This window comes from Aquarana catesbeiana, linkage group LG01, assembly GCF_042186555.1.
Source record: "Aquarana catesbeiana isolate 2022-GZ linkage group LG01, ASM4218655v1, whole genome shotgun sequence".
NCBI lineage: Eukaryota > Metazoa > Chordata > Amphibia > Anura > Ranidae > Aquarana > Aquarana catesbeiana.
In genome coordinates, this window is record NC_133324.1 from 683,877,404 (window position 1) to 683,895,319 (window position 17,916).

The following is a 17,916-nucleotide window of genomic DNA, read 5'->3' on the forward strand; positions in this document are numbered from 1 at the left end:
ATCTTTTGACAGTTCTCTCCTGATCTCCATGGCTCAGTATCTAGCCAGCTCAGTGCATCCACGTGAGAGCTAACAAACTCATTGACTGTTTATACAGATGTGGAAAATGAACCTTTAGTTGCCATTTTAACCTTTTTGTGTCACTTTTTGTGTCACCTTTTGTGTCTGTACCAAGGCTTTTGATCAGGACCATTTGGGTGATTTCTGTTATCATTATGACTTAAAAAGGAGCCAAACAACTATGTGATAATAAATGGCTTCATATGATCACAAGCCAGTTTTTTAGCATGATCAGTCATATTTTTAATATCAATGCCAAAATGTCACAATTTCTGCCAGGGTGTGCAAACTTTTCAGCACAACTGTAGGTGTTAGAAGGGGGATGGGAGAAGATTTAAGGTTGAATAGTTTTATTCTGGAATTCTGGGTTGTCACTAAAGTAGGAAAAGATTGGAAACCTTTCAACGGGGACACTAGTTCTGGTGACAACCAGGGATTGCCTCACTTTGCAGGAATTTCCTCTCGATTCCTGTTTTTGCTATTGGTCAGGAAGTGAAGGGAAATCTAACCGATGGGGACACAGATGGTTTAAACATTGACAGGGGTTATAACCCCTTCCTTACGCTATCCCAAACGGAAAAAAAAAATATTTTGCCCTTAGCCCTACTTTATCCACAAAAAAGTCAAAATGGGTTAGTTAAATCTACATTAAAGTAGAAAATCCCTTTGACTGCTCTAGTATGTCTTGTGTATTGTTTATCTTTGACAGAGCATATCACTTCTGCTTCCATTTTGGGGTAATTTACATTTTGAAATATTCAGTAATTATAAAACACACAATAGCAGCACTAAAACACAAATATGCCTACCCATCCTTGCCTTCCTCAATGCAGAGAAATTCTTCTAGCACTCTCACAAAAAACTGACAAATACTGCAGGCTAATAACAAAGCAAGATGTGCAGACGGTATTTGGTAGTTATGTAACATCTACACGATGGAAACAGTTTAAGTCATTTGTGAAAATAAATGGTTGTGCTTGAGTTTTGGCCTCAGTTAATAACTTACAAGCAATACATACTTGAAATTCATATCTTAGCAGCTGAAAACTCAGCACTAGATAAGTGAATATGCATTGAATTTGATAAGTATATTACGCAACACTAGCAAGAAAAGCTGCATTTACATTTTCTAATTGCACAGGTGCAATTGAAGGAATGAAAGACTCAAACTGTTTCATGGAAAACCAACGCCAAGGATGAGTTTTTCAAAAGTCATAACAAGAACATGTCACTAAAGCAACTACTTAAAGGAAACCTCAGTGGAAAAAATATGTGGGCTGTCACTGCTGATTTGTCCTTTTAAAAAAGGCTAGATAGACCCAAAGACTTCTATACCTTTTCAGTCTGGGACAGTTTACACCGTGAACACACAGGAATGCGTCCCGCATTCCTGTACAGTGCGATTATGCAGTCCATTCATTTGATGTACACAGCCCAGCTAGAGAGCGAGCCCATATGTGGCCCCCAAAGCAAGCAGCTTGCTAGAAGAGGAGGAGCAGAGGTGCCAGTGGGGGCCCCCAAAGAGGAGCTGAGCAGCCGCTTTGTGCAATACCATTGCAGGTAAGTATAAACCTCTTATTTTAGTTAAAAAAAAAATAAGGGTTTATAATCCAACTAAGTCTAAAGCCTCGTACACACGATCGGATTTTCCGCAGACAAAACATCAGACTTTTGTCCGAAGGGAGTTGGCCAGGAACCTGTCTTGCATACAAACGGCAAGGAATTGTCGGCCAACAAACACGAACGTAGTGACGTACTAGACGTGCTACGAGACTACAAAGAGGAAGTTCAATTGTCATGCGCCACCCTTTGGGCTCCTTCTGCTAATTTCGTGTTAGTAGAAGTTTGGTGAGTGTTAATTCACGCTTTTCATTTCGCACTTTTCATTTCGCGCCTTTCAGTTAGTTTCTGAACATCCGTTCGCCAACCAGCCATGTTGCGGAATCGGAGGAGATAACGTGTTATTTATTATTGGCCTTGGAGTTATTGCTTTGACCCAAGTCCAGTCCAGGAACAGGAGGAGGAGGATTTCTTGGACCAAAAATTGGTTGCTTAACCAGTGGTTGCTTAACCACTTAAGCACCGGAAGATTTGGCTGCTCAATGACCAGGCCATTTTTTGCAATACAGCACTGCTACGCTTTAAGGCCCCTTTCACACTGGGGTGGTTTGCAGGCGCTATTGCGCTAAAAATAGCGCCTGCAAACCGACCTAACTACTGTTTCTCCAGTGTGAAAGCCCGAGGGCTTTCACACTGAAGCAGTGCGCTGGCAGGAGAGAAAAAAAACTCCTGCAAACAGCATCTTTGGAGCAGTGAAGGAGCCGTGTATTCACCGCTCCTGCCCATTGAAATCAATGGGGCAGCGCGGCTATACCGCGGCTACCATGCGATCGGTTTTAACCCTTTTTCGGCCACCAGCGGGGGTTAAAACCACACTGCTAGCGGCCGAATACCGCCGCTAAAACGACGGTAAAGCGGTGCTAAAAATAGCGTAGTTTTACCGCCGACGCCCCCACCGCCCCAGTGTGAAAGGGGCCTTACTGACAATTGCGTGGTCGTGCGACGCTGTACCCAAACAAAATTGACGTCCTTTTTTTCCCATAAATAGAGCTTTCTTTTGGTGGTATTTGATCATCTCTCTGCAGTTTTTATTTTTTGCGCTATAAACAAAAAAAGAGTGACATTTTGAAAAAAACACAATATTTTGTACTTTTTGCTATAATAAATATCCCCATTTTTTTTTTAAAAAAAAGCAAATTTTTTTTCTCAGTTTAGGCCGATATCTTTTCTTCTACACATTTTTGGTAATTTTTAGTTATAGCGTCTACAAAATAGGGAATAGATTTTTGGCATTTTTATTATTATTATTACTTTACTAGTAATGGCGGCGATCTGCGATTTTTATTGTGACTGCGACATTATGGCGGACACTTTTGACACATTTTTGGGATGATTGACAATTATACAACGATCAGTGCTATAAAAATGCACTGATTACTGTATAAATGTCACTGGCAGGGAAGGGGTTAACACTAGGGGGCGATCAAGGGGTTAACTGTGTTCCCTAACTGTAGGGGGAGGGGACTGACTATAGGAGATGACAGATCGTGGTTCCTAGCTATTAGGAACTCACGATCTGCATCTCCTCTCAGAAAAGAACAGGGATTTGTGTGTTTATACACACATGTCCCTGTTCTGCCTCTCACGGTCGCTCATGGCTGGCGGTCATTGCGACCGTTGGCCACGAACATCGGCACCCTCGCAGTGCAGTGGGCATGCGCACACAGCCGGAGGCTATCCTGCTTAAAGGAGCCGCCGTATAGCTACAGCGGCTTACGGAAACGTGCCGACCTGCCATCATATAATGACAGCGGCTGGTCGGCAAGTGGTTAATCGTGACCAATTATGTCATATGCCTTTGCTGCGGGAGCTCCAGGAGAATAATCTGAATGATTTTCGGAATTATCTCCAGATGACGGACCCCTGCTTTCACCAACTCTTGGCATTGTTGACCCCCTATATTAAGAAGCAGGACACATGCATGAGGCTTTTATTTTATTTTTTGGTTGAATAATGATTTGATTTGTTATATTTTCTATATTTTTGGATGCATAGAATGCACTTTTTGGTTAAGTTCTATTGGCGAACGATTTTCTAATTAATGATGGGAGAATCGTGCGAGAAATGTAATCGAAAAAGAAATGCGCATGAGTGCAAGAAAAGATAATTCCCGGAAAGAAAAGAAGATTCCCAGCCACAAAAATCATTTTCTGTAGCAACAGGAGGTGAAATTGAAGTTTTGGTTGGTCGAATTTAGAAATCAATGGTGGCACCATCGGATCACAAAACCCACGAAATTTCAGATTTTCAAAAGAAAATTCTTTCAAAATTTGACCATGTATGGCCAACCTAATTTGTGAAATATACTGGTATCCCGTTTAATTATAAGGAACATGCATCACAGAAAACATTCAGCTGTTTTTAGTATAATATTAACCACTTCAATACTTTTCCTTTATTAGATGCATAAGTTTAGCCATTGATTCATTTTTATTGTATATAATGTGCATTTGAGTATAACATTTTCTTTTTTTTCTTTTTGGTATTATACAGTCACCGGCCACTTTATTAGGTACACCTGTTCAATTGCTTGGTAACACAAATTGCTAGTCAGCCAATCCCATGTCAGCAACTCAATGCATTTAGTCATTTAGACATGGTGAAGACGACTTGCTGAAGTTCAAACCGAGTATCAGAATGGGGAAGAAAGGGGATTTAAGTGACTGAACGTGGCATGGTTGTTGGTACCATATGGGCTTGTCTGAGTATTTCAAAAACTGCTGATCTACTGGGATTTCCACACACAACCACCTCTTGGGTTTACAGAGAATGGTCCAAAAAAGAAAAAACATCCAGTGAGTGGCTGCTGTGTGGAGGAAAATGCCTTGAGGTCAGAGGAGAATGAGCAGATTGGTTTGAGATGATAGAAAGGCAACAGTAACTCAAATAAGCACTTGTTACAACCAAGGTATGCAGAATACCATCTCTGAATGCACAATACACCGAACCTTGAAGTAGATAGACTACAGCAGCAGACGACTCCACCGGGTGCCACACCTGTCAACTAAGAACAGGAAACTGAGGCTACAATTCGCACAGGCTCACCAAAATTGGACAACAAAGATAAACTTATTTGGTTCAGATGGTGTCAAGCGTGTGGCGGCAACCAGGTGAGGAGTACAAAGACAAGTGTGTCTTGCCTATAGTCAAGCATGGTGGTGGGATTGTCATGGTCTGGGGCTGCATGAGTGCTGCTGGCATTGGGGAGCTACATTGAGGGAACCATGAATGCCAACATGTACTGTGACATACTGAAGCAGAGCATGATCCCCTCGATTCGGAGACTGGGCCGCAGGGCAGTATACCAACATGACAATGACCCCAAACACACCTCCAAGACAACCACTGCCTTGCTAAAGAAGCTGAGGGTAAATGTGATGGACTGGCCAAGCATGTCTCCAGACCTAAACCCTATTGAACATCTGTGGGGCATCCTCAAACAGAAGGTGGACAGAAGATTGGAAAAGCATTGCCTGTTCTGATGAGTCCTGATTTCAGCTGCGACACTCAGATGGTAGGGTCATAATTTGGTGTAAACAACATGAAAGCATGGATCCATCCTGCCGTGTATCAACGGTTCAGGCTGGTGGTGGTGGTATAATGGTATGGGGGATTGGCACACTTTGGGCCCCTTAGTACCAATTGAGTGTCGTTTAAACACCACAGCCTACCTGAGTATTGTTGCTGACCATGTCCATCCCTTTATGACTAGTGTACCCATCTTCTGGCGGCTACTTCCAGCAGGATAATGCACCATGTCACAAAGCTCAAATCACCACTGGTTTCTTGAACATGACAATGAGTTCACTGTACTCCAATGGCCTCCACCGTCACCAGATCTCAATCCAATAGAGCACTTTTGGGATGTGCTGGAACGGGAGATTCGCATTTAGGATGTGCTGCCGACAAATCTGCAGCAACTGCATGATGCTATCATGTCAATATGGACCAAAATCTCTGAGAAATGTTTCCAAAACCTTGTTGAATCTGTCATGAAGAATTAAGGAAGTTCTGAAGGCAAAAGGGGGTCCAACCTGGTACTAGCAAGGTGTACTTAATAAAGTGGCTGGTGAGTGTATGCGACAGGCTCTTTATCACTTGCAACAGACTCAAAATGATTGGTTATCTAGAAGTAATACATAATATATACACTATATAACAATAAACATTACCTTCTCATCTTGCTCAGTAAATGTGCCATTATTTCCAGATTTCTTATTGATTGCTTGTGCCACCCCAACCACCTGAATGAATCAATAAACAAAGAAGCAATTAATGCATTCATAACTAAAAGAATATACACGTCAGCACATCAGTGAACGACCGACACAAAGAAAACCAAGGAAACATGAGCGGCTGGACAATTTACATAGCAAATGTATTCAAACCAAACAGCTTTGGAGATCACTGTATTCTTCCTGCAGTAAATACATCTGCATAAACATCAAACACATGGCATATTGTGTACACTGAAAACCAAGCTTTTGGAGTTTGCGTTAAAGGAAAGGAATGTCAAGTACATCAAATAATAGTAGAACTAGTTAGTGATTCTACATGTACATAGGCTATTAACCAGTTAAAGACCTGAAACAAACTGTGTACATTCCAGATTACCTCCCTGCTTGGAATATATCCATGAGTGCAAATGCTAAAACGAATTATAATTTATGACTGCTGAAGTCTCAGTCTGTGTAGCAAAGCCACTGTGATTTTGGCACTGATCGCTTTAACACTTGTTAGGCCGACCATAGATGGAGCGAATTTCTTTCCTGCAACCACGGGTTGTAGGTTCACACAGTGTTTACAAGGGAATCCCTCCTGCTGCGCCACTGTGTTCTCTTGGCGTGGGGGGGCTGAGTAGTGATTACTGAATTATTGCTAGTGGCTATAATGATTCAAATCAAGGTTCAAACTGTCTACGGCCAGCTTTACAGTGTCAGCGCTTGTTAAAAAGTTAATAGATGTTAATAAGAAAGCTACCTGTCAGATGCAGCTAAATAAATATATTAGTGGCTAAGTGGTTAGCACTTCTGCCTAGCAGAACTGGAGTCCTGGGTTTGAATCTCAGCCACAGCACTCCCTGCCTGGAGTTTACATGTTCTCACTGTGCCTGTGTGGGTTTGCTCCAGTTTCCTCCCGCACTCCATGATGGTTGCTTATTTGGCTCCTATTTAAATTTTCCCTAGTATTTGAATGCGAGTTAGGGACCTTAGATTGTAAGCTCCTTGAGGAGAGGGACTGATGTGAATGTATAACATATGTAAACTGCTGTGTAAATAGCGCTATATACTGTAAGTACCTGTAATACAATAAATAATTAATTCTACACAGATGAATCACTGAACCAAAATATTTTTCAAGATTTAATGCCTTTCATTTTTGTTTTTACATTTTTATACTGTTTGTAGATGAAACAAGAAAACTGGTCTGAAATGTGTCTGGCTCAAACTGATGTCTGCCTAAGAGCAGTTTAACTGCTTGCCGACCAGCCACCTCAGTTTTACTGCGGCAGAATGGCACGGCTGGGCGAAACGACCTTACCTTACATCTCTTAGACTGTTGGCCACTAGGGGCGCATGCGCAGCGTGTACCCGGAGCTGATCAGAGTGCCCGATCGGTGTTCACTCTAGCATTTTGCTGTGTACACCCCAAATTATTAGGTATCTTGGACTTTGGGGTTTATTTACTAAAGGCAAATCCACTTTGCACTACAAGTGCACTTGCTAGAGATCCGAGGGGGACATGCAATGAAAATAAAAAAACAGCATCTTTGCTTCTACATGATTGGATGATAAAATCACCAGTGCTCTCCCTCAGATTTACAGCGAGTACACTTGTATTTCAGAGTGGATTTGCCGTTAATAAACCTCAAAATACCTAATAATTTGGGGTGTACACAACAAAGTGCTAGAGTGCAATTTGCCTAATGGGGACACTAGTTAGATTGACCTGTGTGTCCAAGGAAAGACATTGGTAGGGTTTTACCCTCACTTCCTGTTTGGCTATGTGACAGGAAGTGAAGCCAATTTTCAAAAAAGGGAAACAAAGCCCAACCTAAAAAAGACAAGCAGTGGTTCTAACACTCACTTGGTTTCCCTCAAATGCACACAATTAGAATAGGATTGTCTGGAGCTCGATTTTAGCTCAGTGCTCTAAATCAGGGCTTATCAACCCTGTCCTCAAGTACCCCCAACAGGCCATGTTTGCAGGTTTTCCTTCATCTTACACAGGTGCTTTAAATCATAGTCAGTCAATGGCTTGGTATTTTGGACAGCTATTTTAGCTAAGATAAATTCCCATAACATGTCCTGTCAGGGGTACTTGAGGACTGAGGCTGAGAATCACTGCGCTAAAATGGAAAATTGAATACTTACCTCTCTGTAATTTTCCTTTCCTGGTGCCTATCCATGGCAGCATATGCACAATCCATACATCTGCTACCATGAAGGCACCAGGAAGGTAGCTTTTAGACAAATCACACCTTTTTTTGTTTTGCCATGCCAATCAGCCTAGTTAAGCAGCAGCTGGGAAATCTGTTGCATGAAAATTGTTTGGGGGGGGGGGGGGGTGGAAGAGTGTAAAATGCATTACTTGGATTGAGCATGCATCTGCAAAACATATTAACAAAACACATAAAACATAACAATTTGATATAAATTTTATTGCTCAACAAAACAGGACTTGGTAAAGAGCGAGGAAAGCAAAAAACACATGTATGTTAATTTGAGACACTAACAGAATATGGTTTTGAGGTCTGACCATTTTGCAGAGGAAATTAACAGGAGTTAAAAGGACTGCGCCCACAAACGGACAGTCTCTTAAGGATTTAAACATTTAATAGTCACAACAGCTTGAGGAAGATTTTTGCAAAATAATGCAGCACAGACAATTAAATTAAAGTGAAACTAACAACCTACAAACAACACAGATTGACAACATAAAAAATATTTCAGTGAAAAATATCCCACCCTCCAAAAAATACTTGCTTTAAAACACATCTATTTTGCAAAGACATAACAAACAAAATACAAAAAGAGAAAATACATGTGTTACACACTCTATAAAAACACCCAAATAGACAGATAGACACACACACCTTTCAGGGCAAGGTAAAGAATGCTATCTGCAAGCTTTATATAACATACATTTGTGTGCTAATGGGGCAATTGAAAACACATGCACAGTCCATGAAACACACAAAATGCAAGTTCACCCAATGTAGAGAGAACTTAGTGGGTACTTAGAAAGAACAAAGTGGGTACACCTGTTAAGGATGCCCTAAAAAATCCAATCGCTGCTCACACACCAAAAGCCACAGCAAAAAACCAAAGTCCCTGAGCATGCCCAGAACAACCAAATGCACCTAGCACAAAATTAAACACATCATCCAGCATGCTACAAAATTACAGATGGGACAAACACCCCCTGGTCCAGGGGGGCAAACAAAGAGCCTAACATGGGCAAAAGTTATACAACAAATACCATTGCAGTCTATGGGAACTGACTTGTTAATTTTGCGAGTCCCCACTTGGCTGGCTTATATTCTAGTTATTGGCCTTAAAATGGGTAGGTGGGCCCAGGTCCCACCCTGAGGGACATATATCAATGTCACCAATTTGGACAACCCCAAAAACAAAACAAGGAGAAGTGCCTTTAAAAGTGGTGCATCTGTAGCATGTATCCAAAATGCTGCTTCAAAGATGTACGGCTTTAGAGAAAACATGCAAATCTACATTGCAGCTGCAAGATTTTAACCCAAAACAAAAAATAGTCTGACCCCCAATACATACAAGGCCATTTGGGTCTTTTAAGGCTTAAAATGAGAATCCCCCCACGTGAAAAATACCACCCTAAATTAAAAAAATATTGTGCCCCTCCCACACACTAACAAACCCCTAGCCGAACACACAACAAGCCAGCCCATGAAAGGGGGGGTGGATGCTTGGGGGAAGGAGGGGCTTGGTCACCCCAAAAGTCAACCACCTTGTTCCCATATTCAGGGGGACAAGGGCCTCTTCCACACAACCCTAGGCTGGGGTTGTGTGGGGCTGCAGACAGGGGGCTTACAAAATGTGGAAAGCCCCTTTAAACTAGTGGGTACAAGGTGCTTTGTGGTTGGTATTGGGCTGAGCCCAACATACCCCAAAGTCAGCCAGCTATGTTGAGTGCATGTGGCCTTGTATGATTCAGGAGGGGGTTGGGCGTTCGCTCTTCTCGTCCCTTTTCTAGCTGGCCCTGTTGTATGCTCTGAAAAAGGATGTGGTTTGGATTGCTGAAGGCAGCTCACGGCCTTGTGAGAATAGATTGGAGTGTGGAGTTCCCCTTTAAAAACAAAAGTTAGCCCATGGAAATCCAAGGGGTTAGAGGGGGGAGACAAGAGCATTGGAGAATGGAGTGTGGAGTTCCCCTTTAAAAGCAAAAGCTAGCCCAAGGAAATCATATGCATTAGAGGGGGAAGGTTAAATGCTCTTTTAGGAGAAGCTAGAGGAGCGAGAGTCTTTTTATATAATTTTAACAAGGTGCATGTCACATGTTGGCAACGTAGCATGCTAACGTGGCCTGTGTGCAAATATCCTTAAAAAAATACATAAAGGTGAACCAGCGTAAAAAAAAAGTGTCAAGTTTAGAGGTGTGCGCGTTCAACCCACACAATTGCATGTATGTTGCTTAACATTTACTAAGATTTTGGCTGTGCAGTGAACAATCGCATGTGAACGAGCGCAACAGCCACTTGTGCATGCGCACTGCTTACATTGATCTCAAGCAGTTCTAAACGTATTTGCGGGCACAGCAGGCTTTCTCTGAAAAAGTTACTTTCTCATTCTATTTTGGGCATATTTGTTACTTGGGCAGTTGTTACCAAACTTCCTCACATCACCCCATAATATTGGCACCTCCATCTTCTGTCAATATTGATTTGGAGATGCCGTGCGCCATGTCCATAGTGGCGCACAGATTGCATTCTCCCGTGCACCAAGATCGCTATAGTAAATGGGGGATTCACGCTCTGTTCCCGGCGCACCATTTTGTAAATATGAAAATGTACAATGCGACTCGCCGTGCACCTCTACTGATGGCGCACGACTTTCGTAAATCACCCCCTGTATATTGTATAGATCTAGTGATTATATTTAAAGGGGACCTATAATTGTTTGGGTAATTTTTTTGAAGCATATTAAGCTTTTAAACTGTTTTATATCTTTCTATTACAATAGAAATACAATACAGTTTTAACTAATCAGCCCGAATAAGCTTATCCTGTGTACCAACTCTTTCTATGCCTAGTCATGTTCCTCTACACAGACACTATTCCTTTCTGCCACACCTTTGTCACTATTTGCTCACCTGTTTTACATTCCAGAATATATACTGTATATAAATAAATTAGTAATAAAATATATTACAGATTTTTCTATTATTTCTTATTCTTTTCCCACTTTAAATCCTGTCTGATCTCACTGTTTCCCAATTTTCTTATAGTCCAAACAAGCACCTACTTGATTTCTGCCTCTCTTCTTTCCTTTGCATAATTTTTTTTAAATGGCACAGTGAACATTTGGCCATATTCCCAGTATAAATACTGGACAAAAGGAAATAGAAAGTTGTTGCCTACAGTGATCAATTACATTAGGGGTCCAATTACATTTGTGCAGTGTGTTAATGAACGCATATTAAAGCGGAGTTCTGGCCGAAATATGACTTTTAAGATAAAAATACCCCTAAAATATTCATGCCTCATGCAATGTAATAAAGGTATGCTGTAAACTATGGCCAGTTTTCTATTTGTGCAGCATTGTTTTCTTACTTTTTGAAGTTCCTGCACAGCACAGCGATCTCCAGTGTGGGCAACTGAAGCCAGTGTCCTTCTTTCTGGATTCCGTGCATGCTAGCTACCCAGCATGCACCTGTCGATCTTGCACATGTGCAGTGCGGTGCAATCTTGGTCAGCTTGCCTTGCTAACCAAGATTTTCCATAGACTCCAATGTTGAATGTTACTGGAGCCGTGCCATGCCAAGCTGACCAAGATTTTCCATAGACGCCAATGTTAAATGTAACCGGAGCCATGCCATGCCAAGATGACCAAGAATTTTCATAGACCCCAATGTTAAAATGTTACAGGAACAGTGCCATGCCAAGCTGACCAAGATCTCCCAGGAGCCAATGCAAAACCGGAAATGATGTATGGCGCCGTGGTGGCTAAAGGAGGAAGTGACATTAGATATAGGCATAAATTAGGTAAGTGAACAGAAAAAAAAAAATAAATTGCCAATTAATTTTAAGGATGCACATTAGGAGTAAAAAATGTGGGTGGAACTCCGCTTTAACACACACTGCGTGAAGGCACGCCATTCAAATGACACACAAAAAAAGCATATGGACCATTTTTAGCAACGCATGGCAGTGTGTTACTGCATGTTGCAGTGTACTGCATATCAGGTATGTTGGGAAGAATGAATGGAATCTCAGCGTATCAATGTGCCCCTTGCAGTAACACATACATTACCACAATGAAACAGTGTTAATTCAGCCTTAATCTTTAACTGCTTGAGAAAATTTAACAAGAAATTGGAAACTATGGAAAATCAGTCTATTTATGTCATCTGCCTGCCACCCACTGAGACCAATATATACAAGTATTAAAACTAACGGCCACAGATCAGCCAGCCAATGCATGAAACCCACTGACAGTACACAGGCTACAGTATAGTCGGTGCTCTAAATTCTACACACAAGACATAGTTATAAGGCTTCATGTACACATAACCAAGTTTGACCGCCAGCCGTGAGAAAACGCAAAATGTGGCAAACAAAATGTTCCTATCCTGAACATGATTCTTCCGCGTTCAGGAGAGGGAGGTTGAACATCCCCTAAGCGCAGCAACTTCTAATCTCTTGTAAAAGAGATTACATGGACACATGAATGTACTTGAATCATGGACTGCTTTATTGAAGGAAGAAAAATAAGTGGATACATTTTTAAAAGGGTAATGCTACAGATTTTCGTAGCACATCCAGGAGGCTTGTCTATACTTATTCAGGGTTTTACAACTGAGCTCCAGGCAAACATCTAAATACGCATGCAAAATACACACATGGGAGCTATTTTACCTGGAAAGAAATTTGCATTTCTCTTCATTCAATCATGAGATTTACAAAGTCCCATTATGCAGCACAGCCAGGTGGATCTGAAAACTTGCTCTCTTACTGTATGGCTGGCCTTAAGTTGAAACAGCCATTGATGGATCGAAACGCATCTGGTCCATGCTGAAACAGCCGAACTTTGATCCATTACTGGGCAGCTTTAGGATTACAATGGCCTAATTTCTCTACTCCCAACCTGCTGACTGGTCAGGTGAAGGAGCAGCAGCATAGAGATGAGGTCATCCCTCTGTTCATGTTAATCTCTACTTTAGATTTATTCCTAGTCAGCACATTTGCATACAGCACACCTGACTGGCTGGCAGTGCTGCCCCTCCTGCTCCTGAGTGTTTCTTTCTAGGGCATTGTTAGAGGCTAATACCAACTCAAATTTAAGTACTTACTCTAGTTGCAATACAAATAGATTTAATGATTTCAAGTGGTTGTAAGTGTTGTTTTTTACCTTACTGCATGCAGCTCCCACCGCAACAACCCCCCCCCCCCTTAATTCATACCTGAGCTCAATCTCAACTCAGTGATGTGCACGAGGGCCGATGCTCTATGTGCTCTTTCGCTCCACATTGGCTCAGATACAGCAGCTTGAGCCATTGGCTCCCACTGCTGTCACTCAGAGCCAGTGATGAGGAGCGCGGCTCGGGAGAAAGCACGCTGGAGTGCCCCCATAGCAAGCTGCTTGCTATAAGGGAGTGCCCGCAGGGGACTCCAGAAGAGGTGGATTGGGGCTGCTTTGTGCAAAATCATTACACAGAGCAGGTAAGTATAACATGTTTGGTATTTTAATAAAATAAAATAAGAAGTTTTACAATCACTTTAATAATTTATATTTAGCTAAACTTTGCCTTTTATGTGTGCCTGGAGTTCACCCTAAATTCAAAATAAACTCTGGTAACAAAATGAAGATTATTGCACAAAATGTCTCCTATAGTTTCATCACTCAGCTTTTTTCTTAAAAAAACAATTCTCAATTATGATTGTTAGTTCTCCAAACGAACTCCGTGCCCGTTACAAAATTTAGTTGAGCCTGTGAGACTTGCGTCAGCAAGCTACATTGTAGATTATATCAATAACGAGCACCCCATAGTTGACAGCCATGCTCCTAATATAGAGAAGGTGTCACCAGAGGAGAGCAAGTGAAGCTTGGCCTTGTTTTTCAGAAAAGCAGAGCAGAAAACCTCCATGTAAAATGGAAGACCAGGAAAGACATCATCAAGGTAGGGAATACTTTAAGAGAAGAGGACAAAAAAATACATTTTTAAACAGGCATAACAAGTTAAATAATAACAAATATGGTTTGTTTTCCTGTTATTGTGATGTCTCAGCAGCTCATTAAATCAATCTCACGCACCCACAGGTTTGTACTTAGTCACACAGGCATGCAGCATCTGCGTAGGAAAATAAGACATAATAAACATTTATTTTTCTCTCATTAAGATGAAATTACGTGTATGTGACTTCCCTTAGCAAGTGTGATGATGTACATTTCCCACCATAGTGATCACATCTGATTAGCCTCATTTTTGCAACATTTTTCTCAATAGGCTCTTAAGCTGTTCCCTTATGACCCTTTAAAACTTTTATAGAGATTGTACAGAGAACATCTGCTTTACCATATTGTAGTAAAATAAATGGCAATGTGTTACCACAATGCTGTACTGCATTTAACCAATGTTTTTTTTACTGTATTTGGTCTTTTTAACAGTTTTTAGAAGAGTTTCCAAATATTTATTTATTAAAGATGAACTAATAAGGAACGATGGTTGCTCACAATTTAGAAATGACCCAGAGCCAATATAGTGAGTAACAATGGTTTAGGCTACTTATTTCAAATCAACATAGTAATGTGAACAATTTAATAGAGAACAGAACAGCACTACCATATGTAGGTAGAAAAAAATGCTTTCCTTTATAACACTTATGCAGCGTACACACGGTCGGACTTTTCGACCGGACTGGTCCAACAATCTGATCGTGTGTGGGCTTCATCGAACCTTCAGCTGACTTTTCCAGTCGAAAATCTGACGGACTTTACATTTGGAACATGCTTCAAATCTTTACGTCGTAACTCCACCAGACCCATAAATCCGCTCGTCTGTATGCTAGTCTGACAGACAAAAACCGACGCTATGGCAGCTATTGGCTACTGGCTATCAACTTCCTTATTTTAGTCTGGTGTACGACATCACGTACGAATCCGTCAGACTTTGGTGTGATCGTGTGTAGGCAAGTCCGTTCGTTAAAAAGTCCATCGGAAGTCCGTCAAAAGTCCGTTGAAAGTCCGTCGGAAAGTCAGTCGGACCAGTCTGGTCGAAAAGTCCGCCTGTGTGTACGCAGCTTTAGCCTAAGTTCCCACTAGAAATTGGAGCAGGAAACCCACGATCCAAGCACAGTTCCCGCACACCATTCAAAATGAACTGTAGTTGCAATCCAGCAGGTGTCAATGTTAACGATGCACCAAGCGCAGTGAGTTTGCCTACACCAGATCACATGGTACAAAAGTACAATACGATCCGGTTGCACTGCGCTTCCAAAAGTAGTGCATGCAGTACAGTGCAATTTGCGCCCATTCAAAATGATTGGGCTTAAATCACACTGCAATGAATCACGTGTGAATTGCACAGTACACAAACCTTAAACAAGATGTGTTATTTATGCAACATACAGTAGAATTACTGTTAAAATCCAACCAAAGTCAAAGAAACTGATTAAGTCCTCATGCACACGGACATTTTTACAGCTGCTTTTTTGAGCTTTTTTTGCAGCTTAAAAAGGCCTGTCTATGTTAGTCTATGGCTTCATGCCCACCTAGGCGTTTTTGAGCTGCAAGTGGCATAGGCGTTTTTAAGCTGTAAAAAAAACCCAGGACCAGTGGGTTCTGAGAGACGTTTTTCAGCTGTAAAAACGCTCTAACGCTGAAAAACGCTCAAAAACACTCAAAAACGCTCAAAAACGTCATTCACCAACGTTTTTTAACGTTTTTGATCCATTGGAAAAAAAAAAAAAATTCGAAAAAAAAAACCGCTAAAAAACGCTAACGCGGAAAAACACGGAAAAAGGCTCAAAAACGCTATTGCAAAAACGCTGAAAAAAGCTGAAAAAAGTTTAAAAAAATCACTGCAAAGATACTGGCGTTTTCATAACGTTATTTTAACAGCCTGTGTGCATGAGGGCTTACAGCCATATAGCGATATAAAATTATCAATTTTTATAGTCTCCCCTTCATTACCCTGCCACAGCAGTCATGCTGGTGTATGAATATAACTTGACAGTTAGACCGTGTGTTGTCAGTAATCAGCGCTCACAGACACTGTGGCTGTTACTCAGCTCTCCCAGCATAAAGCAATGGGATGGGAGGACAAGAATCAGCATTTTCACAGAGAGAAGGCCTCTCCTAGCAGCCACAAATCATAATATCCAGGGCTACGGGACTAAAAAAAAAATAATTTTATAAACTGAGGTTGCATGCTGGTGAAATTTGTGAACTCATCAGTTCAGTTTGATGATTTGCATGTTTCTCCCTTAATGCCTTTCTTACATAAATGAAAAGGATCACATACAGGATCAGCTCCCCAAGTTCAGAATTATTTTCCCATCTTTTACAAAATGCTTGCTCATATTATAGACTCTGGGAAGCAGATGATGGTGCTAGTGGATAACATGACCACTAGTGGTAGAGACTGAAGCAGCACTTGAAAGCAGGTCAATTGACTTTACAAGTAAAATAGATTTTTCACTGAAAGGATCAAGATCGATATATAAGCCTACCTTCATACTTGTACAGTTTGGGGGAACCTTTGCAAAATCACGCATGTTCCCAACCCGCAGGCAAAATATGCTGCTCTTTAGAAGGCACGCAGAGCTGCCATTAATTCTCAATGGCGCCATGGGAACCAGGCTGAACTTCGAACATGTCTACCTTTGTTCATTACATGGGAGTAGAGGGAGGAACTGGGAGTTTGCACAAGATAGATAACATTGTTTTTGCTTCCAGTTCATCTCACAGGAAGTGACAAGGACACTGCATTGCTGGTAAAATCAACAGGTATTTTCTGTATGTAGCCCAAAATAATGAAAAAAGTGCCGCTCAATGTTGGATTAGCATGCAATAAGACTGGTGAAGACAGACAGAATTGGTTTGTCAGGCTTTAGTAGACTTCAACAAAATTGTGACGATCTGCACACAGGTACCGATTCACTGTTGCATAAATGTGAGATAGGTAAAAGATGGCTTCAGCTCTTGTTCTCCACCTGTAGGGAACTCCTCAGACCTGTTTCGTCCTTTTCATTTTGCTTAATCGTAGAGGCCTCACATTTATGAAACAGAGAGTGTACAGACAGCCATAATTTTTTTAAGGTATTTTCTGTACTTGTTAACCGGTTCCCAACCGGCACACGCCAATGTACGTCGGCAGAATGGCACGGCTGGGCAAATGGGCGTACCTGTACGTACCTTTAAATTTTATATTTTTTTGTTTATGGCGCAAAAAATAAAAACAGCAGAGGTGATCAAATACCACCAAAAGAAAGCTCTATCTGTGTGAAAAAAAAGACGTAGATTTTGTTTGGGAGCCACATCGCGCAATTGTCAGTTAAAGCGACGCAGTGGCGAATCGCAAAAAGTGCTCTGGTCAAGAAGGGTGTAAATTCTTCCGGGGCTGAAGTAGTTAAAAGTGTTTTTGTTTTTAGGTTTAGTTATTCTTTAGCACATAAAAACTTGACATTTTTCAGCACTAGAGAGTGGGTTGCAGTGTGTTGTACCACTTGTGAACTACTAGCTATTGTGCTTATACATTCTGAATGAATGGCACTCCAATGCACACAATATTAAGCAATAATGTGCATTGAGATAACCCACGGTAACATTCACATTTTACCATGCATTACCACAACACATAGGTGTTATGCCATCCTAGGGCAAAAGACACATGGGAAACTCTGCTGCTAGCTACTAGGGATGAGCTTCGTGTTCGAGTCGAACCCATGTTCGACTCGAACATCGACTGTTCGATCGTTCGCCGAATTGCGAACGTTATGGGCCGTTCGCGCCACATTCGTGTGGCACGTCACGGCCCATAATT

General features: G+C 41.4%; 1 protein-coding gene across 4 annotated transcripts in view; it reads right to left on the reverse strand.

Annotated features, from left to right (window-relative positions):
• Positions 1-17,916, reverse strand: part of PDE5A (phosphodiesterase 5A) — a 267,395-nt gene that overhangs the window by 117,463 nt on the left and 132,016 nt on the right. For all 4 annotated transcript variants that reach the window (XM_073603315.1, XM_073603298.1, XM_073603307.1 and 1 more), the window contains exon 4: positions 5,853-5,924. In XM_073603315.1, the coding sequence (XP_073459416.1) occupies positions 5,853-5,924 (72 nt within the window). The remainder of the gene's footprint in view (positions 1-5,852; positions 5,925-17,916) is intronic.